General features: G+C 40.6%; 1 protein-coding gene across 2 annotated transcripts; it reads right to left on the reverse strand.

Annotated features, from left to right (window-relative positions):
* Window positions 1-16,806: 16,806 nt before the first annotated feature.
* On the reverse strand, window positions 16,807-20,033 carry htr5ab (5-hydroxytryptamine (serotonin) receptor 5A, genome duplicate b). Of its 2 annotated transcripts, none has more exons than XM_085362293.1 (2): window positions 19,326-20,033; window positions 16,807-17,139 (listed from the first exon to the last, which is right to left on the reverse strand). In XM_085362293.1, the coding sequence occupies exons 1-2, from the start codon at window positions 20,031-20,033 to the stop codon at window positions 16,807-16,809; spliced, it is 1,041 nt and encodes a 346-aa protein (XP_085218419.1). The 2 variants fall into 2 exon arrangements, with proteins under 2 accessions (XP_085218419.1, XP_085218418.1); XM_085362292.1 differs by having other exon boundaries at window positions 16,807-17,141; window positions 19,319-20,033.
* Window positions 20,034-26,231: the final 6,198 nt, after the last annotated feature.

The following is a 26,231-nucleotide window of genomic DNA, read 5'->3' on the forward strand; positions in this document are numbered from 1 at the left end:
TCCTTCCTAAATATGTTCGTTCTCTATTTTCTTACCATGTGAACTTCATCTTCCTCCGTCTCTTCCTCACTTCTGCACCAAAAACTGTGACAGTTTTATAGATATTTAATACCAGTAATATATCCACAAGCAGAACAAGCTGAAAACAGACAGGTTAACTGATTTTTAATTAAGTGAATATCACTTTTAAAATCCCGGTACAAGCGAAGGATGATAGGTGTTTGTATCATCTCTGCACTTTTAGACCCATTTAGCAAAAATCAACCTGTTGAAAAGCTCTCATAGCTTTTCATTGTGACTCAAGACAGTTATGAGATGCCAGGAATTTCTCACCCAACAAAACTAGAAGTTTAATACATCAGTCTGCTCTTCATTTTATGCAATTAATCACAGCTTGTGAATTTTCCTTTTACTCATATAGATTAAATAAAATTCAGGGGCATCACGTGGATCACATGGGTTAGCAGGCAGTTTGAATATGTGCTGATAACATAAAGATTTTTTTTTTTAACTTCTTACCTTTTTGAAAATGCATCTCAAACTCTGCATGGTGCAGCTAGCATAGGTTGCTAACTTCCTGCTCCATTAGCAGCTAGCTTTAGCTTAAAATTGAACAAGACTCATTCTAAAATTAAAACAAAATGAGCTAGAAAGCCTCCTTGAGAGATTTTTTTTTTTCAACTTTGGCACAAATATCCACCTGGACTCAAGGGTGCAAGTGTCATGTAGGATAAAATGATAAACTGATGATATTTTCTACCTAAAAGGTCAAAAGCTATTCCTTTCTAAACCATTAAAATGGCAACCTTTCAACTCAGAAACAGACAGGAGTGATAATGACATATGCCACATGTTGTTGGACACTGAAGCATGTGAAAGATTTTTTTCTGTTTGGTGCATGAGCTTTCACACTAATACAACAGACCAGCAGCTGAGGTGGTAATTGCAGTTAATTGTGTGGCAATAAGTGGTGAAGCTTGAATAACGTAAAAAGAAATGCACTGTACATTGAAATCTATTTTTGTCTTTGGAAGAGAAAAGTCGCACGATAACAGAAGACATTAAGGTGTAACTGATGAGCTGTAGAACTGGATTTGAGCAGAATTTAATGGCCAGAACAGGGAGCACTGGGATGCTAATTAAGATTGCTGATGACAATGTGGGAACGATTATCTGCAACGGAATTGAGACCTATTCAGTAAAGTGCCAGTTCACCGTGTTTGACTTCGACACTGATGTCTTTGCACATCTGTCTATCTATTGATCTATCGATGATCTATCGAGCAGCTGCTTTTATTGAAATCTCAAATCGATAATGATGATAATTATGTCTTACAATTACACTGACACAGGCCCACGTAGATGACCGTGACTGATAACGGTGCAGACTCTGGAGACAAACACACAAATCCACATATGGTGCACTAAATAGCACCGTGAATCTCAATTAAGCTACACAGCTGGGATCTTTTGCCATGCAACACCCACCACGCTGGACATTTTGAATTATGGCTTTAAACTGCAGGACAGAGATCTAAAGGATGAATAATGTCAAGATGATATTTTGTTAGCTTTATCATCAGTGCTATTTTCAAATCAGTAAATTATTTTAAATATTAAACACAGTTATATTGTATTTATTTACATGCTGGCCTTTCCTTTATATGACTAACACTTGCAGCCTTGCACATGTGCGTATGCACACTGTTCATGTTCTCCGCAGACTTTAAAATTAATGTGCAGTTGCATTAAAATCACAGGATTAAAGAAAATACACAGAGATGAAGAGCAGAGGAATAACATTCCCATTGTCACCTCTGCTCTCTGTTTGACCATGAGTGTTTGTGGAAGAGATAAGTGAACTGAAGATAACCTTATTGGAGTTTATCACAACTTGAATCAGTTATTGGCAATCTATCAGCGTGACAATGGGACCAACGGACTATCGAGATTGCACATCCCCTAGAACTGGCAGATGTGCAAAGCCAAGAAATTTATGCTTTGGCAGTGACAGATTAACAGCAAACAGCGTTAATGAGATGGATTGGTTCCCAGTAGAAGGTTTCTGCACATGATAGCACAGGGGGGGAAGGAGCATTTCAAGATTCTTGCCTTTAAGTTGATGCTTTCAGGAGAAAAGCTGCATTATCACCAACATAATACAGACATCTCCAGGAATTCCCTTCAAATGTTCTGCACACCGATGGGCTTATTAGAGGGGAAAGAAGAGACACAGAGGACGCAGCTCCTTTGATTATTTTTTACCAAAACCTACTCTGTTAGTGTGAGCTGCTGTCAAACAGGCCTCAAAAGCAAACGTGCACAGCAGGAAATCTGAAACTGTGCAAACATTAGTGGATTTTACGGTTGTAATGTGAAAGCCAGAATACTAATATAGCTTTTAATATTTATATATCCCTTTTGAGATAATGAGCTTTTAAACACAAGTTTTAATATGAAATGTGTTAGATTTTAATCCATTTCTTTGGTATTTATATCATATTCACAAGCACCGTAGGCTGATACTGCGTTAAGCAATAAGGTAACACTTTAGAGGTTTGGCATATATTTCTTGGGAGTCCCTGCATGCGGCCTGAACTGGTTCAACACGTTATTAATGCACACGCAGCAAGTAGACTGATGATGCTCAGTCTGCTCTGAAGATTATTGTGTGCTTGTCTGTGCTTTATTGTGTTGTGCATACATTTCCTGTGAATCAGTGGGCTGTGATGAAGGTTTGATTGGCTTCTGTCTGCCAGCTCCTTCCTGTCTTGATGATGAGAAATGACTCACATGCATGTACACATACAAACACACACACACACACACACATCCATGCACACACACACCACACACACAATGGACAATTTATACCCTGTATCAGTGTGTTAGGTAATTGTTAACTTTATTTATTACTTTTATGATGGGCTTAAGATTAGCAACTCCATATCTCTCAAATTTGGGACTGCATTCTTTTTAACTAAGTCTGCATGAAGGACAAAACAAACTTTGCCCTGTGCACTGAACATTAACACATTGTACACGTTCAAACTGGAAAAAGTCTTTTGCTACTACTCGGCTTCTCTCTTTAAGCGTTATCACAGCGGATCATCTGCCTCTGTTACACCAACCGTCTGCACAGCATCCATGAACCTTCTCTGTGGTCTACCTGCCTGGTACCTCCATCTTCCTTTGTCCAGTATATCTACTGTATCTCTGGACATCTATTCAGTGATCTTCTTCTCATTCACTCACATGTATTTTGTCTCTCCTTCTACTGAATTTCATTCCTTTTCTATCCAGACCATACTTCCACCTCCTTCCTACTCTCACTACAGATCAGATGGCCAGCAGCATGATAGTCCATGCATCAGCATGGCAATATGATAAATGTAGCAGTGATTGATGGGCCTTTAGGTGACTAGATTATCAAACAGCTAATTGTGTGTTGCTGCTAATATTTCCAGTTCTAAATCAACCACATTTTTATTTTCGAACACAAAATTAGTGAAATCCATCACATGGGGAAAATGTTAACAATTTCCTATTTAAAAAGGTGTTTTGGAAGCAAATGCTTATTAATTCCTACCCTTATCTAACTCGTATATATCTCTAATCTTATATATGTTTTGATTATCCAATCAAAATTATGTACATGTACTATAAATAAATATCCTTATCTTCTACAGTCCCATGTCATATTAATGTATATATTTATATGCATGGATCTATAATGATTTAAAAGCATTTCTTTTTAAAATACGTAATAATCCATTTTTAATGTATAGTACTGCCATATAAATATTACATTATATGGTATATTATATTACACCCCACTCCATCTATATAATGCATTTATTTGTAAATTTTTCCAAATTTTTCTCTATAAAATTCACCTCCTCCCCCCTTTGTCAACATTTAAACATCGAAATTAATATTAGAGAAACTTTGTTCGCAATTGGCTGCTTTGGCAAGCAAGTCCAATCTAGGAGCCCTCAGACTTGCAACAGACAACAGCCAATTCGTCGAAGTTTCCTCTGTAGCCAGAAGATATCTGGCCCATAATTCTAATTAAACCTGACAGTCACTGTTTACAGCTGAATGCAGCTGTACTGAAAAAGGGAATGTAAAACTGAATCAGCATGAGATTATAGGCAGCGGTTATCAGATCTATTTTGGCACACATCATCACTCTTTTGCTCTTCACATGGACTATTTACCAGCATGCAACCAAGGCCTGCTCAACTGTGATATTTCAGCAGCATTCAGACAACCAGCAGTTCATAAAAGAAGGCCAAAAAGATTCTCAGATTCTACATAGTCACATGCAGAATCTCTTTATAGAGATCATACCCGCTGACAGGCTTTGTACGTCTAATGATATTTTGTGTGGGATAAAAGGAAATGACACAAGATGTGGGAACAGTTGTAGTAGTTTAGAGTAGAGAGAGTACATTGACAGACAATGCAGTGTTTTTTTTCTGCAGGGAGTTTTGAAATATAACTGAGATTTCAATGACTAAAGTGTGCAACACTGGATTTGAGGGGTGAACAATAAGCAGCTTGACTGTCGAGTTAGCAGTGGCAAACTTTCAGCTGACAGAGTTGGAGGCTCTGCTGTACATCCACTGCTTTTATTTTGATACGATTTCCACTGATCGGTGCTACGTCCAACCCCACAGAGTCCACATAGTTTAGCTAATGGGACATCTCCCTCCTCTTGATTCTGCTCACTCAGCACATTGTGATCTTCCTAATTGAATAATCAATAATGTAATGAACACTGCAGGATACACTTAGAAACTGCTGAAACAATATAACCATGTAAAGAGTGGATACAGAGAGATCTATAGTTGGTGTCTGGCCGGCTCCCAGCAGCAATCTTACTATATAACATGAAAATTCCCCCTTTTTTTGTTCCTCAAGGACTCATTCACTACCTAATTTTCTCTTTTGTTATCTCACGTTTAGTTGAGCCTTTCAAAGCAGTGATTCAGATTCTAAGCTTTCCGGTTGTAAAATACTCAAACCATTTTTCATGGTCATATCTGAAGAGCGCAACAATTGGTGGTTTCCTGTGCAGAATATGCACTACAGTTTAAGTTCACCTCTTTATTTGTTCTTCTGTAATTTAGGGGATATTCAGCTTTCCTGGGTTAGTAGAGTGAACATGTTGCTAAGTGCTGAAGCCCAAGAGTACATTTTAAGTGAGAAGTGGGCTGTGGAAAGTGGAGTTGGCGTGGACCAGCTGTGGCTATGAAAAGCACAAGACCATGGTAGACAACAGTCTAAACACAAATTTTCTTAAAGTTTGCCAGCAAATGTTAAGAAATAATTCACAGCAGGTTGCGATATATTATTATGACATCACAGTGAGGTGTTGATCAGCCCAAATCCCTTAGCTTTTATTAAGCAATTACCAGGTATGGTAATATGGAAGTTTTACACAGCCCAAGGAAATGTTAAATTAGCATATATATTGTAGACGTGTTCCAGTTTTTACTGCTTTTATTAACTTGTACACATAAGCATTCATAAAACAGGGCTCTTACAAAGTAATAGCCCCTTCTGGGTGACTGCACATAGTAGGCTTGGGAGACGTGGTTACAATAGTCAACCAGCCTGAGTCAGTCGAACAGCCAGTATATTTGTGGAGATGTGTGTGCTCAGCTGCCTGGAAAACTGCCTATATGGCTCATACTTTTTGTTAGGTTAAGTTGTATCGCCTGCTGTGGCAAAGATCTTTGCTCACTTTCTCCGGTCCTGCTGTTTTAGTTGCCAATATCTCTTAAGATATGTTTTGCACTTGTGGCCACTTATGGCCGTAATCTTTTTTGTGTCTGTGTAAAGATATGTATCAGATAGTTTCAAAATTGTGGTCCTTCAGAGGCAATAGAGAGTTTGTTTCTGTTGCAGTCTTGCGTATTTGACACTGTAGGGCAGTGACTGATGCCCTCTGGCTCTTCTGTGTACCTGTAACAAAAAGCAAATGAGAATTTTTTTTTTGAGCTGTAGTGTTGCCCATTAAAAGCCAAGATGGCCAACAAACGAACCTATTTATATAGTTATATCTTTCGATAGAGAAAACAGGGCAGAGAGGGTTGTCAGGATTGTCATACGTTTCTCTTCTTGTGCTCTGTTTATTGGTCTCATGTGGGTGTTTTAATTTCTTTGTATGCTCATGGAAAGCTAGTGTTGCATACTCTCTCAGTAACAAAAAATGAGTCATTTTGCCTGGTGTGTAGCTGAACATCAAACAGCACTTAGTATCCCCTTTGCTTACTATCCCCTCCAGACTGTTAAGATACAGCACTCTCTTTGTGCTTTGATGTTCAAGTCACTTTGAATCTATTCAGTTTCATTTACATTTATATATAAGTATAGACCCTGGAGAGAGAGTGACTCCTCTATGATGCACTTGGCGACAGTCGGGAGGAAGAACTCCCTTTTCATCAGAGCAGAGAGCTCTATAAGGGTGCCATCAGAGGTTGAAGGAAAGAAGAAGAAAAATAAAGAGACCACCAATGACAAGCACAAAAAACACAAACTATGGGAGACAGTGGGCAAGAAGTCATCTGACACTGACACATAATGAACTGTTGCATTGTTCCTTGTGTTCCAGCAGTCTGTTTGAGGAGACACCAAGACTGAAATCAACACGTTTCTTGCCATTTCTGACAGTAGCACAAAAAAAGCTTCTTTTCCATATAAACCTTTGTTGAGCTTTAGAGATTTTATTGAGCAATGAAAGATTATGTTCGAATCTGCCATTGCATTTTACACAATTTAGTTATAATGTGCTCCTTACTAAACAGCAGCAATATGCTAATTTAACATTTCCTTGGGCTGTGCGAACCTCTCAAAAACAGCCACAGCACAAATGGAAACTAAGAGGCAATCAGCTGTCCAGAAACACTTTCCACTGCAGGCCTTTCAGCAATGCACAATTTGTCGGACTAATGAAAATGCCACATAGATATTTCTGAATCTTGTGGATGTGGCTAAGGATAGACAAATGAATAAAATGGAGATGAAAATAGCGTTTGTGAAAAAGGAAATTATGCTGGATTCAGAAATGGGATTACCATTTATAAAATAAGGATGTACTGATGTTATTGCAGCTTGCATACTGGAAAAAAAAAAAAAAGGAGGCAAATTTTACACATCGCTGTTTACATCAGTGGAGCTGAGGTAGAGCAGATAAACACTGTCAGAGAAAATTCAGGAACACTTCTTAAGTTAACTAAGGAAACTAAATTTACTCATTTAAGCTTATAACCTCATGCTGCACAGCGATAATTAAAATGAATCTTTAATCTTAGAAAAAAGGCTCCAGTTAAGCTTGTACAAATATATTTGTTCTGCAAAACACCATAGCAACAACCTGGGGAAAATGTTGCAGCTTCTAATGATGCTCATCTCTGTAAAAGACCATAAATATGTCTTCAGAGGGTTTCAAATGAAGGAATATGGTGTTTGGCGCCATGCAGTCAATTTCAATATGTGTCACTGTGCTATAAGCTCCCCTGAATATGAATGCATTGAAACAATGGAATGCAAAACAAAGGCTGTTTTCCCCTGGGGCTCGTGGTGCTAACATATGAGCTGTAATGCAGGCTCTGCTTGTTCCAGCAGAGGTTGGGTCAGCATGGCTCCTAATGCAGCACTGAATCCTTGTTAGAGTACACACCTGGGAGGATTTTCTCAGTAAAATCCTAAGCAAGTCACACACACATGCGCGCACACACACACAAAAGCCACTGGAGCTCCTGGTCACGCTGCTTCCACCCTTGTCCTGATCATCAGCCGTGGGTAATCAACCACAGTCTGTTCCTGTGCAATTGATCTCATTCATATTGTAATGCTTCTTCAAGGGAATTCAAAACCAGAAGCTCACACACTCAGTGCATATAATGTGAGTAATGATAAAAGCGCCAACATGCACATCATCAGACTTCAAAGAGGCGCCTGCAAACATCCTCTGAACTGATTGAGAGGGAGGGCAGAAGGAATGACAATACATTCTGTTCTTTACCAAAGTGCCACGCACTTGTGCCAAATGACGTCCCCCTCCTCCTTGATTCCAGTTTCAGAATGGCTCGCTTGCCAAGAGAAGTGCCTTCACTCAGGCTGTTTCTGGGATTGTTTTATAAAAAACTTTGCCAAGGATTTCAGCTCTGAGTCAAACCCGAGTAGACTGCACAAAACACATGCTTGCAGAGGTGGAAATGTGCACAAATTCAGAAACGTAACCAGCAGATGGTTTCTGTTCTTCCTGTTTGTGTTTTATACAGGGAAATTGGAAGTGGCAAGTTAAAGGAGAGCAGACTTGTTGGGCATGTTTCAGGACTTTCTTGGTGAAGAAACAAACATTACCACATGCCTTTCTTTGACTTAGCACTATATAACCTACTGACTGGGAATCTTCACAGATATGTACTGAGCTTTCTTTGAGCCTTGGTGCCATAGCAACAGAGCATGAGGGCGTTTAGGTTTATCGTTTGTGAACTGATGAAGCGCTGAAGAATCAGGGAATCACCTGCTTCTGCCTTCGATCTCCTGCAGTGGAATGATTGAATATCAGCGACGCAACCACTCCTCATCTGTGTTTGTATGCATAAATATATATGTCTGTGTCTGCCTCCCTGATGAACACACACTGAGACTCCCCACATCTTGCCATTTACCCACTCTGAGCAATCACCCCCCTGAATTAGTCTGGTAGTGCGTTCAAGCAATCTCGAAATAACAACACCACCTGCCTAATCTCATCGGGAGCCAGCATTTAGACTCATCAGCCTGTAAAATGTCTCTTTTACATTCAAGTCCTCTCAAAGGTCTCTCTGCTCTATCTCCATGTATGCATCGGTTGAACCAAGCCCAGTCGGGTGTTAAATTAAAATGCAGACAACCAAACAACACAATGTATACAGCTATATTTTTTTGTTCTTTTTATTCCACCTCAGCACAATTAAAAAAAAAATTATCTTATTGCCGTGATGTTACATGAAAAGGATGTTTCGAAAGAACTGAAGTTGGCTCATAATGGAGGACATTATGAGAAGAGGATGCAGTACCACTTAAAAAGACTTAGCAGAACAATGAAGAGAAGGAAGTAAAAATATTTAAATGTCACAGTCTTGTCAAAACTCATCAGTGGCACTGTAGCTCGGCAGTATCTGCTTTATAGTGTATTAACTATTCATGGCCTTGCAGAGATTGTTATTATTGTGTATGAGTGAAAGAGGTCAGAGACAAAAAGAAGCCCCAAAAATCCATCAGTTCTTAGTCGGAGATGACGTTGAGGACATTACTTGTGTTTAGACAAAAGACAGATGAGTCAGTGCACAAGATTTCTTGGCAGCGTTTTCTTTCAGGTTTCTAATCTTTTCCCTTTAAGTCTTTACCAAAGCATTTTACATTCACATCCCATATACTTGACAATAAAATACCAGCTTCATTAAAACTGTTTAAAACATAGGGCGCACTTTATTGTTAAAGTGATGCCAGCATGTTGGCTGGTTGGGCAGCCACGGCAGTACAGCCAGAAATGTTTAAATATTCATTAGACAGTTTATCCTGAAATTTTGTGCATAAATTATGTAACTTTGGTATCCTTGGTAACGTAGTTGCTTGAATGAATGAGTTGCATGTTTTGTTACCCGCATATAGTCTCATTCTACAGATTGCATGTAAATCATCGCAGTGATACCATCACATCCTAATGGTATCACAGCCATCTTATCTTTATGCATCACATGGCCAACAAGAGCAAGATGATGCTTGAGGATGATGCTTGAGATCTTCAGGCCATGACAGAGGTGCATGTAGGTGGTTTAGGGTGGCACGAAGCATGCGAGTGCAGGCTCTATCCAATTTGTTGCTCTCAAATTTGGTCAGGGCCCATGATTCATGCCTAAAGAGCACCACGAGATTTGAACACTAAGTTTGGCAAGGGCACGAAAAGCTCCCCAAACTTGACTAATTCAGCAGTTGAAGGCACAGGCAGTGTAGCCATCTACAGGTTTGACTGGAGTAGAACCGGGCAGTGAATACCAGGCAAAAATTGTATTAGCAGTCCTGTTTTCACTTTTGTACATTTCTGTGTTTGTATTATTTATTTTTGCCTCCCCAGTGGTGGCAGACATGCCGAGATACTTTATTTTTCCTGTCTGTCCCACATCCCACGTCCCACCATTTCTCCATCCCTGGTGAGCACAATACCTTCTGCAAAAAAAGACTTTTTCTATTATTCACTGGCACAACTCAAGGACAGAAGGGAAGATTGTGACAATATTTCATATTTACTGACTTGGGTGCTCATCTGGAAACTGTACACAGATTTGTGTTCTATCATAATCATTTTTACTGGTCAGACATAAACACACTTAATTTGTTTGATTTAATGTCTTTTGAGTATTTGCAACATACTCAGCTTACTGTGTAAGCCTGGCAGATATTGATATAAAATGCAACTTGACTGCTTGGCAATGTAATATAACCACGAGATGATGCTTTTTTTCCTGCCTTTGGGGTCAAATTTTCATAGAAATTTGTGCTGTCAAATAAACAAAATCTACAAACCCATAATTATTAATTTATACCGCTGAGTTTTTCATATTGCATCAAAAGCTGATTAAAAATTCCTTAACATTTTTTTTTCTTTTTGGTCCAACACCGTGCATCACCAGAGTTCATGTAATGGAATATAAAAAAAGAAAACAAAGAAAGCTTAAAAAAAAAAATGTAAAAAATGCAGTAAGCAGTGTCCATCCCTTTTGTGGCTTGAGGCGAAAAAAGATTTATCAGCTTGTACCTCCTCTGGAGTATTTCAGAATTTCCAATTTCTTCATTCTCCCACAGTCACTTCTGTTTTTGCCCCCAGAACCTGAATTAAAAGCAAGCAAAAGGGTGAAGCGGAGGGCGAGAAAGCGAATGTGATGTCATCCCGGTCACACATACGTACATGTGCTCTCTCCCTCCCTCACCAGGATTTTCTTCTCCGCAGTCCTGCTGTGCAGTTTCCATTTGGATGAAACGGAGCTGCCACGAGATAACAAGTGGAACAAAAACACAGTCACAGAGTCAACTTTGCCTCAGAAAAGAAGAGACTGAGTCCAATTTGTTGTTGAGATAAGAGAGTCATGGCAGTATAGGACATCTCGTCCTATCTGGTCACTCTACGCTGCGAGCCACACCACATGCAGTTCACCCATTACCTCAGGTCTGGTCTATTGTTACCTTAGGCTGTGGTGGCAAACTAGGGACAAGCTTCTTTACTGGTAGACACATATATTACAGTGGAAATAGCAAATTTGAAAAAAAAAAAGCTCTAAAAGCTTGCACATATGCATAAAATAGCTGTAATATAATAAATAGGTGTTGGTTGCAAGCTCCAACCATTTTTCCATATAATTTTATATATATATATTTTGCTTTGCTGTGGTTGGAGAGTACATTTAATCACTGTCCACGTGTCACGAAGGGGCTTGCTGCAACTATTACTGCAAAATTCAGTAGCTAAAGCACAGGTTTGCCTTGCCAGAGCTTCTAATCCTAAGTCAGTTTAGGCAGGCCACATTTTCATGTATGCTGTCTTCCTTGGACACGGATGAATATGCTCCTTTGAACAGCAGCAGGCTCTCTGCTGGCGCTCAAATATGCATGCTGGCAGTGGCTCCATAGAGAGTTAAAGACATGCCAGTGCCTGTTTTATAAAATGACCCCAATGGCTTGGCAATGATTGAATTCTTACCAAAACTAAAATGCTGCAAAATTCTTTCTTAATGATATTTTCTTTTCCCCAGCTCGCTTTATGCATTATTCCAGGCAAGTGCATGCCAACAGTTAACAAATACCTAGCAGTGTGCCTCGTGGCTCAGCCTCTACAGCTGTTACTTTCATAAATTAAACAGAAGTTGTGAACTTGACTTGCTTTATCTCAAACGGAGTGTTTGTTTGTTTATTGTTAATTTTATCATCCAAGACTTGTGTGCAGCAGAGCATGCGCATATGAAAAAAAGGCTGACACGGTTGAACATGAAGGTTTGTTTTTTTTAATTCTTTTTCTGAATAGGACACACGGAACAGATGGTAAACAGGGCCACTTTGCATTTCCTGAGCTGGGTCATAACACACACAAAGAAAAGAAAAAGGAGGGGTGAAGAATCTAGAGAGCACTTTTATTGATTAGCATGAAGTTAATCGATGAAAGAATCCCAAAGGATGATATTTACCAAAGAATATCACAATGAATGTAATAACAATCAGCATTTTTCTTCATGCATTTTCTTTATTCATCACAAAATATTGTCAGCTGCTTTTTTTTTTTTGCACTTTATCATCTTACCACATCAGATTAAACAGGGTAAAAAAGTGAACATTTTAAGTGGTCTTGCGAATAACTGAGATAGTTCTCCAGGCTATCTGAAGATCTTTCAAAGTTTTTTCTTTGGCCATTGGCTGTTTTTTCACTCATGTTCAGTTCAGTCCAGTGCAAGTTTCAGAAGAATGTGTTTTGTTTGTTTGCTTTTCATCAAGCCACTGAACACTGACCTATGAATAATTCAAGCATAAAAAAGGCACCTAGCTCAAGGGAAGAACCAGTGTTGTATCTACAGATAGCAGACGACTTAGCAAAGAACCAAATTTAAAAGGTGTCTTTAGGCACTTTGTTACTAGCAGCCTGTTGCAAAAACTGTCAATCATGTTTCCATTTCTTTTGCTGAATCCATGAATTATGCCCAAAATAACAGTCTGACTGGTAGAAAATAGTATTTTTGCACCAATGATGTGATTCTCAGCTGAAACCTTGGCAGATATTGGTGTATATACAGTGTGCTTTGTGTCCTTAAAAAATTTGAGGAAACTGACAAAGTGGAGGACTAAATAAGTGTCAGGCTTAAAAAAACTACTGAAAGCAGATGAACGTTATGTTAAAGTCATGCTGTTAAGAAATAAGGAACAAACACCTGACCTGAGAGATGCATCTGGCCGTTCAGTGAATCCATCTACTCTTCACTGAAATGATCTTAGCGGAAGTGTGGCTAACAAGAAGCCATTCTTAATAGAATAGAATAGAATAGAATTCAACTTTATTGTCATTGCACATGCACAGGTACAGGGCAACGAAATGCAGTTTGCATCCATCCAGAAGTGCTTTAGTGATATAGATATATTACAATATATATTAGCAATAATATAGATATGTGAGTATATTACAGAAATGGGTCTATTATGGTATGTTATAATGTACACGGTATGAAGTATGTTGTGAATATTCTATAACTATAAGTATGTACAGGCTGTAGTGAGTACAAGCTATGTACAGGATATGAACAGGATATAAATATGAAAAACTATACAGAATATGAAATAAATAATAATAAATAAGGAAGGGAAACAGGGGAAAACGGTTCAGGTCTGCCATATTGCACCAGAACTGGACTGAAAATCAGTGGCAGCAGGTCTTAGTAATGATTCAGATTTGAAATTTTTGGTTCAAGTTATCTTCAGAGGTCAGGAGAAAGGTACAATGTTGAGCATCTACAGCAGGGGTGGGCAATTCCAGGCCTCGAGGGCCGGTGTCCTGCAGGTTTTAGATCTCACCTTGGGTCAACACACTTGAATCACATGATTAGTTTGTTACAAGGCCTCTGGAGAACTTCAGGACATGTTAGGGAGCTAATTTAGCCATTTAAATCAGCAGTGTTGGTTCAAGGACACATCTAAAACCTGCAGGGACACCGGCCCTCGAAGCCTGGAGTTGCCCACCCCTGATCTACAGCCATCTGTAAAACTGTGGAGGAGCTGTCATGGCTTAGTGCTTGATTTCAGTCAGTGTTGTTGTCGATCCAGACCAAACTGGTGGAATTATGAAAACGGAAAATATTTTGAGCCACGATGCAATATTATCTGGACAATGTCTGGCTTCTTTCAGCACGACAATGATCCCAAACATTAAAGCTCGTTGGAGCAACTGTTGTGGTGATTTGATACAGAAATACAATTGAATTGAACTGAAACACACTGGCAGTGCAGTATAACTCGGACAGAAAAACACAAAGAGGAACACGGATCATTGATCTGTGTTCCTCTGACACTGATCATTGATCCGTGTTCCTCTGGTCATTGATCCGTGTTCCTCTGGTCATTGATCGATCTCCACAGAGCCCGGACCTCAGCATTACTGAAGCAGCGTGGGATCATCTTGAGGAAATATAGAAGACAAGGTAGCCAACATCTAAAAAAGAGCTTTCAGGAAACCTGGAAAACTATTCCTGAAGAAATGAAAAGTTTCCCAAGAGAGTTCAGGTTGTGCATTCAAGCCAAATATTGACTTTCAAGATCATTAGAATTAACTCAGATTTCGCATTAAATACTGTATTTTCATTTATGTTTGCACATCTCAATAATTCACTGCACCTATTTCTGACATTTCCTAACAAATTCTTTTAAAAAACTGTGGGGCAGCTGAAGAATTTGCATAATACTGTAGGGCATTTTGGGGGTTTTTTTATTTAAAATCCATTTCTCATATTTGATTCCTCACAACACAGTCTATTTCACAAAAAGTAAAGGTTCATTAACCGATTCCACAGTGGGGAATGATTATGTAGAAAGTAATTTATGCAGGAAAACAGGGGAGTGATACAAAAAGATCTAAAAATGGAAAACACTAAAATCAGCTCTATCATCTCTGTGTTTTGTGTCTGTTTTTTTTGAGCTGTTCATGGACGTTGGTCACTTGACAGGTTTTCTTACTCCTGTAACCCTCATACTACAGTATAATCAAGTTTAACGCCCCTATTTTTATAGCTCAATTCAATTCCGACTGACGTGTTGGAATCTATTATTGTGATAATGCTTTGAGCGGCTTTGCAACAGTCAAAAGATCTTTTGTATCCATCTGTTATTGGAATAGGAGTAAGATGTGATCATTTGTGGCTGCAGCTTCTCAACAAAGGATTTATTCAAACAAATGAAAATAATGTCTTGTGTGGCTATTTTTCTCCGCTTTCATTAAACCCTCACTAGTGTGTAGACAAAGTGCAAGAAATATTAGTGTGTAGCTCGTCAGCACTAGAGGACAGAATGCACATTTATCAGCAAGCATGTCTGAATGAATTTTATGTGATACCACAGCGTGTATCTAGCTAAAAGGTAGACGGTTTTTCAACAGTTTTCCTAGAGGGTTGTGTACTACAACCCATCTTTTCTATAATTAGATAAAATCCTTTGCTTGAGATGTTACTGACGATGAGTATTTTGATGTGTTACAGCACAAATTCCCCAGCTGGTTCTCAATTTATCATTTATGAAGTTCAGCTCGCTCAGCTCTACCCGACTTTTCTGAAATTTTATTCCAGCTCTACTTTTTAATCTCAGCAGGCTCACACATGATGAAATTGTTGACAAGCACGTTAACACGCATTTCTCGTTAACAAGCTTGAAATGAGCGAGGCGGGAGAAAGCTAACATGTAGACAGCGCCGTACCTGCTGCTGCCGCCGCAGCACAACCAATTTATTTTCCTTCTTGCGGACATATTAGCTCAGTCCAGCTGTGAGGTTACTTTCTCTAATAGACAGACCAAAAAAAACTGAAAGACTTTTCTTTCTTTTTTCTTACAAACACAGTTTCTGGTTATCATTATAGACTACATAAAAATAGATGGGACCTCTGGGTTTTTATGGCTAATTTATGCTCGCCAGATTGGTCTCTTTGCACAAAAAGAGTGATGCCGCTACAGCTCCTTACCATCTATGGACCCAGTATGCTCGCCGTAACCTTTAGTGTTTTTCCATTGCCGCAAAATCGTCATATGGCAAGCGTAAACGGATGCGGGTGTGCGATTTCTGTCAGTACACAAAGCGACCAATTTGGCAGGTATAATTGGGCCCTTATATAAGTGCTGAGGGCACAAGTACTCGCCACAGTGTCCTCCTGAACAACAGGTGTCGGCCTTCAGAGAGAACCTCCACTGCAGTGCTGGTATAAGAGGAGATGTCAAAACCAGAAGCAAAGAAGCCTCCCTCTGTAAAATCTGTGAATCGCCAAGCTTCTGTACTTATATATCATTAAAATGCTGCTAAAAGATTGATTTGTGTCTTGACCCTGGCTGCGGCACCTGGTTAGAAAAACCCAGAGGTACTCGAACAGCTGAAACAACACCAAAGGGTGAGCCAGCACTGATGATGACACTTTTGGCCCATGGTGCCATTCGTGGCTGTGAGAACTGTGTCTAAATGCGCTCTCATAGTGTTTGAATTCCTTAAACCTGCATCTTTCCTACTGGCCAGCAGCGAACAACTTCTCTGGTTGTGGCAAGTAGTCAGACTGTACAGCACTCCATGAGAACCCACCCACCCCCACCCAATGTACACTTGAGATACAGGCTCAGTAAACATTTGGCTACTGAGTTCTTGGTCTCTAATGCTATTTTTAAATCCTCTCCAAAGCAGCATGGTGTTCATTTTGAAAATTGTGGTCCCATTTATAGCAAAAATAGACAATAATGCTGGGTACGGTTTTGGGCACTGCTTGCATAGCGTCCTGGGGTTCAGGAGTCCCATCCAACACTTCTGCCACTTCTGGTTTCCAAAAACCATACTTGCAGTCACCAAAACACTGAACTCCCGGCTTCAAAACATTAGTCTACAGCCCATTATGGTGACTGTTATATACAGTGTTAGGCTACCGTCCACCTGATAGTGATGGAGTAGCCGACACAGATTCGTCATGAGAAGTAGGCTAACACTGTGGAGCAGATGCTGGTGTAGCGTGTCGGCCAAGCTTGCAGAACGGCTTATCGCTGCCTGGAAAAGAGGTTCCTCAGGGCATTGTTGTAGTTCTTATTAAATGCGGTGTATATAAGTGGGTTAAAGAAGGAGTTGGAGTAGCCCAGCCACAAGAAGATGCTCTTCCAGATAGGTGGGATGTCGCAGGAACACAGCGGGACGATGAGCTCGGTGATGAAGAAGGGGATCCAGCAGAGCACAAACACGCCAATCAGAATGCCTACCATCAGCGCAGCCTTCTTCTCCTTCTGCTCGCGCCACGTGTCCCCGTCTGTCTGGAAGGTCACGGTGGCGTGGCGCACAGTAAACACCATCTGGGGCTGCTGTGTCTCCTCCTTTACCTAGGAGACAGCCAATCAGGAAATAAATCACTTAACCCATCGAATTATTAATCAATCTGGGAAATCTGATTAGCTCTTAAATAAGCAAAGCAATGTCTTCTACAATGCAGGTCAGAGATAAGCAAATGTGGAAGTGAAAATGTTGAGGCTGCTCAGCAGAAGATGGATATTAGGCTGGTGGGGAAATGATGTGTGGATCAGCTGGTTGATCAACAAGCCAAAGCTTATTCTTTCATTCCACGCGCGCACACACACACACACACACACTGAGAATCTAAAGCCAGAGCTGTGTTTTAATCTGCAGTTTCCAGAAGCCCATTTTCTCCATTTTGCAAACACAAGCACAGCCAGGAAGAGAAATGTCAACATTTATCCTCTGACTTTCTCCTCTCTTACTGTCGCCTGGTGGATCTCAAGGCCGACGTTATTTCTTGTTCATCCGGTTAAGTTCAGGTCGCAGCATTTATAAAGACAAACTATCTGTCGAAATGTGTTGGAAGAAAAGCAGAAAGGACAACAGTCTACACTGTTGTGTCCTGTACAACATTTAAGCAAGAACCTGCACTCCGGTACAGGAACTTTTACTCTCTGGAGTAAATTTAGTTGAATCAATACAGGTCACTGTACAATATAACGGATGAGATAGACGAAGCAAATCCTTTTACAGCAGAGGCCAGGAGTTAAAAGCATATTGCCGCTGGCATGGGGGCTTATAATTTAAGAAATGGTTCAATATAATAGTAAAAGATGCAGCTGCTAAAATGGGCACTTATATAACTGCAAGTATGCCTTTATATACAGCAGGTGAATGAGTCTAAGATGTGTAAAAAGTTCACGTTTTTAAGCGTTTAATCCAATGATTAATCCTTAGGTAAGTTTAAGCGATTGCATGAGGTAAATATCAGCGTATTAGTTTAGAATCTGTTTCGTGAGTGCACAGGGACAAGAAGCTGGCTTACAGCTAATGTTTGTGCAGTTATTTTATGTTTGGGCTAAAATATAAAATGCTGTCAACACAGTTTGACAGTAAATTTTTACTGAAAGCTTGAACACAGTCCAAAAGACTGATGCATTAGGATTTGTGGAGTCATTCAAGCCATTTTCTTGAGGCTTTTGGCATTCTCAAGTTATCTGTGCAACTAGGTCAGGAATCTTACCTCAGTGAACTCTATTTCTGGTGCATTGTGTGTTTATGTATGTGTGTGAGTGGGTGTTTTTAATGGATCAGTGTAGGAAGTTTATTATCTTGGATGCTGATGCCACTTGCTCACATCATACATCGGTGCAGGCACACTGGAGGGCTCGGTGTATGCTTGGAAATGATTAGAGCAAACTTTGACGAAATACTGAGCGACATAAAACGTAACCAGTGGTGGATATGTCTGTGGAAAACAAAAATCACAAATTAAACATATTCCGCGTTGTATAATTGCTATAGCTGGATGAATGATTGTCTGTGTAATGAAACTTGACACGAATGTTCATCAAAGCAATAACAGATGTGGATAATTTACTGGGTGATCGGCCCGCCTTGACCAAGAGTTAATAATTTTGTCACGCTTGCATAACAAATGTGTATCTTGAGGAATTGGGAAAATTATGGACATTAAATAAATGAAATTAATAAATGAGATAAATAAAATCCCAACACTTTGCATTTTTTTGTTTTTGTTTTTACTTCTGTGGCTGCTTGCTAAAGCCTGAGAATCCCTGGATGCTAAATGACTTTATAAGTAGCCTTTCATAGTTTAGGGAAAAGGATTGTTTTTGTAAGACTGTAAAAGTAGCGTAATCTATCACTGATGTGTTGTAAACCCAAGTGAAAAGAAAACTTCCCTGATTAAATGTTTGCTTAATGGAGAGACCTTTTGTATCTGCTGATTATAATAACACCAAAGCCAGATGCATGTTTCATGAAAGATGCCGGAGGTAGTATTTATAGTTTTCTACCTTCTTCCTACGCACATTAACAGTCTGATGGTGATGAGCAGGATGGCTTTATGCTCACACACCGGATACTTATGTTTCCCTGATCACATCAGAGTAATTTATCAGCCAATATAAAAAATAACCGCACAGCAATCCATATTTGCAGGTCAGAGGCAATAGCTGGTTGATGAAGGAAAGGGAGAGCGGTGATACTGTAACCTACGTGAGGAGTTATTATATAAAATTAAAGTAATTACCTCAGCCATGGGTGTGATTGTGTTGGACTTGCGGGAGCCAATCCGAAATTTGGCAGCCTTGTAGATCTTCCAATAAACAAAGAGAACCACACAAAGAGGGAGGTAAAACGCCCCAAAGGTGGAGAAAATGGTGTAGGAAGGCTCCTGGCTCACCTGGCACTTCATTCCCTCTGAGTAAGTCTCTCCCCAGCCGAAGAGCGGTGACAAGGAGATGATAGAGGACAGTAGCCAAGTGAGCGCTATCATCACATTGGAGATCTTTTTGCGTGTCTTGAGTGTGTACTGCAGGTGCCTGGTGATGGACCAGTAGCGGTCCAGCGCAATGGCCGTCACGTTCCAGATGCTGGCTGTACAGCAGAGCACGTCGAATGAGATCCACACCTGGCACAGGACCCGCCCCAGTTTCCACAGTCTGCCGTTCAGCTCGTGGACAAGGCTTAGGGGCATGACCAGAGCAGCCACCATCACATCTGAGATGGCCATCGAAGCCACCAGGTTGTGGGGCACTCGGTGAAACGTTCTCACCCTCAGGATGGTGACCAGCACCAGCAAGTTCCACACGAAGGTGGCCACCACCAGCATCGCCAGTAAAGTGAGAGTGAGAACGCTGAAGACAGAAAAGGGGCGGTAGATGTTTCCTCCGGAGTCATGGCCGTCCAAAGCTCCAGTGAAGTTGACTGTGAGCGTGCTGGTGTTAGGGTACGTCATGGTAGCTGCTCACAGCCCTGCAGCCAAAGACGATTCAGCGACAGCGTCTGCAGACAGCTCATGCATTCTGCAGCAGGGTGAGAGAAAAAGACACAGATTTAAACCTTAACGGTGCCCTACACACTAAAGGTTAAAGATGCAGTGCTCAAATAATTAGTAGCTTTTACTTCTGGGTTTGCACGAGTGTGCAAAGGCACCAGTCTGCACCTATGTGTCATTGACCAAAGAGGTAGTTCAGTGATTTGTTCACAATAGTAAAAGGCACTTGAGCTCCTCATTTCAGTTGTCGAGCAACCTGCCTACAACTTTCAAGTGCAATTTCATCTGCTGTTAAAAAGGCTCAAAAGTACTCGGGGACATCTCTGGTTCAGGAAAAGGCCATAAATATTCAGTTTTATCATCCCACTGCTGTCCTTTGATTTCCATCAGAGTCAGGCCTGTTGCACAATGGACAGTTTTAAGTGAAGTCTTTGTTGCAGACTCATTTGGGAAGATCTCATTTTTAATTGAGAGATCCCACCGTTAAGCATTGCGGAGCTGTGTGCTTTCTGTTGTCGCAGGAAGGGGAATCTGTTTCACTTTGAACGAGACTGTGTGGTTGAGAGACCCTGCGCATTACCATACAACTGTCTCAGTTTCAAGCTCGGAATGAAAAGATTTGACATGCCAGCTCTATCAATAGATTCACAGGAGAGGCTCGGCGAGCTGCTCTACACAATTTTCAACAGTGCAGAAACAATGAATCCTAAAACACCAGCCACTTCAATTCTGACAGCTGGCTGTTTGTAAAGTATTGATCTGTACAGCTCGCAACTACTGTAAACACTCTGAAGAGACCAACACCCTCACCAGAGAAAAAGTTCGATAAATGGCCACATTACCAACAAACTTGAAAAATATACAAACGCATTTGCCTAACATTAAAAATCTTTACTGGTTTGTTTATCCACAGGACTCTGGTATGATAGCCAATACACATCTGACTCACAGGAGCCTCATTTTTAGCAGCATCTCTCGGGGCAATAATGATTTCATGCATCGTGTTTTGGGACACATATTCAGACAAACCTAATTTAGCAATGTTAATTTTAGTCATTAATCGTGAGTCCTTATTTATACATTCACAGTTTAAATTACTCTTCCTGCTTTAGCATATTCCTATGACTTATTCTGTCTTTCGGGAATCCTCCCAAGCTTTTTAAAAGCACAGATCACAGTTTCTGAGCTTGACCCAGTGTACCGGAGCCATTTAAAGCAGATTTGTACCTGTGATGTGGAATATTGAATAAAAGCATTCATTTTGCATGGCTCTCCTTCTAGCTCGGGTTTTTTTTTTTTTTTTTTTTTTTACAAGGTCTTGAAGCAAAGTGTCGATAATGACCACAACTAATGCACATCATACTGCTGAAATAATTGGCTGTAACTGAGGGTTTTTTTTTATTACTTTCTTTTTAATTACAGAATTTAATGAGTAGGATGAAAGTTTTCTGGCTGTTTGGCTGCATTACTTTTGGCTATATTATGAAACAATCAATATGATAAATAAGCTAAAGTTTGCCCAAATTCTACCTTTTTTTCCCTGTAGTACAACCAACCAAGAAGGGCAACTAAAATAAACTCTGTGAAATGCTTCATTCATGCTTCTACACCCAAGGGACCGTGTCAGATTGAGTTACCTTTTATCAATCACTGGGCTTTATGAGTAAGGCCCGATGGGTAATAACAACACCGGCCACGTCTCTATCAGTTTCTATACATAAGTGACATGTGACACCGTCTCTTAGCATCACAATCCATCCCCTCTAATCAAAGGTTCCACCTCAAGCACACCAATGGGCTCTGTGCTCTCTCTTCTCCCCGCTCCTATTAACAAGCCTAATAGCCATGAAATTGGACAACTGTTATGAAAGGAAGAGGCAATCAAAACATGCGGCATTTGGCAAAGCAATGCTGCAGTTTCTCCAGGGACATCACAGGCCAGGTGTCTCAAAAGACGGCTGTCACTCACTCAAAGTCTGAGGCACATGGCAGAAAGAATAAAAAAGACAACAAATTGTATGTGTAAGCATATGGGAGAAGAGCGAAGAGTGAGACACTGGCAGAAAAGTCTAAGATGGCAAAATCAAAGCATGAGAGCTGAATAGATCTCGTTTTTAATGTTATTCCACACAGCTGTGTTGGGAAAATGTCAGTTCAGGTCAGATGTTGTCTTAATACTTGTGCCAGCTGGTTCACTGAGCATATTCGCTTGCCATCCTTTTGGGGATTTTACTTGAGAAAAGATCTGTCTGAGAAGATCTGTACACAGCGTACTTTGTGGTAGGAGGACCAAAGAGAAATGATATTTATAACCGTGACGAATTTTCATGATTCTGACAGACCTGCGAAAGATAATGCAGTTCAAATGAACAAATCTATCTGCATTTGAAATCTGTTTCTGAACTTCAGACTCTTTTGAAGGATAACCACACTGCAGCCAATACTGCAGCAATCAAGAAGCCATTCCTTTATTTGATTGGGGGCAGCAAAAATAGGAGAATGCCTTTTATACGTTTGCTATGATTGCTTTTTATTGTTGCACTTATTTCTGACCTCCTGCTGTAAAAGGGAAAGAGTTTTGCTTTCCCTTTATTTATGCTGCTTCTGATTATATGTGTTTTTTTAATACTACTGCAATCAGCTTGCAATTTTAAACAATATATTCCCTGGATTACTCCAGAAACAGAGTTGGGTAAGAAAGGAATTTGTTTTGTTATTTTCATTTTCATCTTTGTGTCCAAAAGCACTTCCACAGCCTTTTGATTAAATCTGCAAGAGTGTGGATGACATACTCGTTGTGTTAAGCTCGCCACTCTGAAACTGTTGTATATTCATTTGTTATACAATTTTCCCCATGGGGAATCTCGGAGCTGACATTTGGAGGTGTATGGAGGGGAGCTATGTAGATGTGTCCTCTGACTTGAGTGATAATAAAAGCGCAAGGCAGCATAAAGCAAACCTCTAAATCTCTTGTGCGTTCAGCACCTCTACCATGATTTCATACCAGTCTAATCTCTCTTTCTCTGTGGGTCTCCTGTTTTCCAAATCCTCGGATCACATGATCTTTACAACTCTTTATGTGGTTCTGTGAAATTTACGGCAATTTGACAAAAACAATCAAACTTTACCATTTTAATAGTCAGAAATCTCATCTCAGTGGAGATCACTTGTCCCGTGAGGTTTCCTATCTGCGCTCGTCTCTGCTTGCAGACGGTAATCAAGCCAAAGACACTTGTTACACACCACCTCACAAAACGCGTCCCCACTTTTGAACTCCAGTGTAAAAAGAAATTATAGCCCCGTTGCTTGTTAGAAAATAAGAAAGGGGAAAAAAAAAACACTGGGCGGCCAATGATTCGTATCAATTCATTGTTAACTCACCCCGTTGCCAGATACGCGTCCAGCACAAGACCAGCTCTGCTCGCTCTCCATCGTATTTCACTTTGCTGCTCTGTCAGAGGAGTGATTGAACCGCCTCGCTCAGTGCGGATGACAGCAGAAGCACACCTCGCACTGAGGATACAGAGGCGCTGGAATGAACCACACTGGTGGTCTGGAGGGGGAACTGAGGGGGAACACTCAAATGATAAGCACTGGCTTTCCGGGCGTGCGAGAGACGTGCGCGCGCGCGTGTTTTTACGAGGGAAGCGCTTTATTTTGAGATGCGCGTGGTGCGCGAGGAGACGACGTCTCGGGCCCGTCAGAGTTTTCATCCTGCTCAGAAAACATTCCCTCTCGCTAATTAGTCTTACTCTGCAGGGATCAGATGTGGCTTGAGGAGACACGGCTCATGCTGCTTTATGATGGATGATATTCGTGCCACCACCACTCCCGTGGCATTTCCTCTAACCCACACCATCTTGATTAATCCATATTTCGCGGAATGTAATTCAGATCCAATTTGTGCGCAGGATCGCGGCTGTGTACAACTTGTAATCGAGTTTCTCTCGACTGGGCTTTGTGGAATACCCACTGGGAAACTTCATTTGTCCCGCGAAAATGGCCTGAGAAAATGATTAATTTAATTAAATCATCACAGTCAGCACCAGAACACTGCGAGGCTGTTTAGCCGGCCATCTGTCACTTAAGAGTCTATTGGTGATGCTTCCATTCGGATACAAAACAGCTTTTCTTCTTAATGGTGATTGCCTGCGAAAAAATAATAGAGCTGTAGGTGGACAGAGAAAGGTGCTCCCGTCAGATTTTATAATGTCAGGCTGTGAATGAGACTGACATCAAGCTATCGAGAAATACATTAGAAGTCGTCTGAGCAATGCCTTAGCTATAAAAAGACCAGCAGTCCCTACAGTGACTGATAATAGGTGTACCCATATAAAAATTGTGGTTTCAGCACCATGGTCAGCAACATCACCCCCACATTTATTTATTTATTTATTTATTTATTTATTTATAGAAAACAATATAGCATCATAAATAAATCCAGTTTGTTTCAGCACAAGATTCAGCATCTTACAGGTAACACTTACCTCCTCCTAATCCTTGGGATTAGCTTGAAAATGCTCGAGCAGAGTAAGTGTGGTCTATCACTAACCCTGAAATATGCAGCTGTTTACAGCCAGAGGGACTCTTGGAGTTTTTTTTAAATTTATTTATTTGAAATCACACCATCTTCTGCTCAAGGAAAACATTTATGTGACTCTACTACGTCCCTGCCTCCTATCCAATCACCCCATCCTCCCCTCCCTCTCCTTCCTCCTTAACAGCCCCTTACAGGTGAGGCAGAAAATCAAATCAGCTTAGCGGTGGCTTCCGCAGTCACTGCTGAATAACCTGTTTTGCAAAATTGTATCTTGCTAATTATAGAGCTACGAATGCATTAATGCAGCCCACTTAAAGTGACACTGCAATGTGCTCCTCATTAGAACAGATGATATACTTGCACTTCCAGCTGTTTAGTTTCAAGCTGATGAAAATACACTGCAGTTAATAAAAACAGAGCGCCGGATGGGTCTCACATCATGCAGTGTAATCTGTTCTTCAGTTATTTTTATAACTGAACTGTGCTTTTGAGCGTGTCACTGGATGAACTACTGCATCCTGTTCTGAGCTGCTGTGATTCACCTTAAATGTAAACATCAAACTTCCTCCGCTCTCTGTTCCCTCTTATCTGAATCAAAGGGTCCCCTTTTTTTTCTCTTTATTCTCCAGGCACTGTCCTGCAAATCACATCTCTGACCTTGTTACGCCAGACTGCACCCATCCCCATAAATAGCCAGTCATCAATTATTCCCATTACTACAAGAATTTTATGCTCCCAGTAACTATAACTTTAGGTTGTGGAAAACGGCCAGGGAGAAATTACGATATGGCCTTGGGACAGAGGCTTTGCTGTTAAATCACAGGCTGTGCCTGCGTGTCTGGTTTGCAGTTATTGTGCAGTGAATGATGGAATGGTATATACAGAATAGACATACAGATAGACATAGAATTTCATTTTAGAGCAACTTCCCTTTCCTATATGATCCTACAGAGTCACATGTGGGTCATTTATGTCAATGAATTATATATAATAAAAGTGGAACTGCTCAACTGAAGCAGTGAAATGATTTATTGAGCCTTTCAGAGGGTCATAAATGTAATATAGGAGTCCACGTCCCCAACCATCATATTAATAGCTATTCATTGGCTACTCAGTACTTTCGCATAATTTAACATGCTATAGAAAGGCGAATGTGCAGAATGTCCTTGCCTTTTGCACTGGGGGGGTTCAGCACACTTCCATAGGTGACACTAAATGATGTGACGGGCTAAATATACTGGTGAATGTAAAATACTAAACTTACACACCTGTACACTGTCAAGATTCAGTGCCAGCTCTCCTTGAAAGTTAAAGCTAAAGGTCTGCACTATAACACCCACACCTAATTAAAGCATCTGTATGTCAGTAGCTGGCGAAGCAGGACTGGGTTCAGACAGGCAAGGTGTTCAGCTACGATGTGCTGAGGCGAGCAGCAAGGACCACTAGATGAAGGAAAGGAAGAAGTGATTCAATACATCAAGAAGATGAAGAAGTGGCGGTTCTCTTTCGACAGGCTGTTGGCACAGCACACAGGGAGCAGAAATTGCTGCTCGTGAACAATGGTCCCAGCTTGTACTAAAAATACAGCCACGGTAAAACGAAAGTGCACGCTCCTCCTC

This window comes from Diplotaxodon limnothrissa, linkage group LG9 (assembly GCF_057381915.1).
Source record: "Diplotaxodon limnothrissa isolate DT_005_m linkage group LG9, D_limnothrissa_male_GT1.1, whole genome shotgun sequence".
NCBI lineage: Eukaryota > Metazoa > Chordata > Actinopteri > Cichliformes > Cichlidae > Diplotaxodon > Diplotaxodon limnothrissa.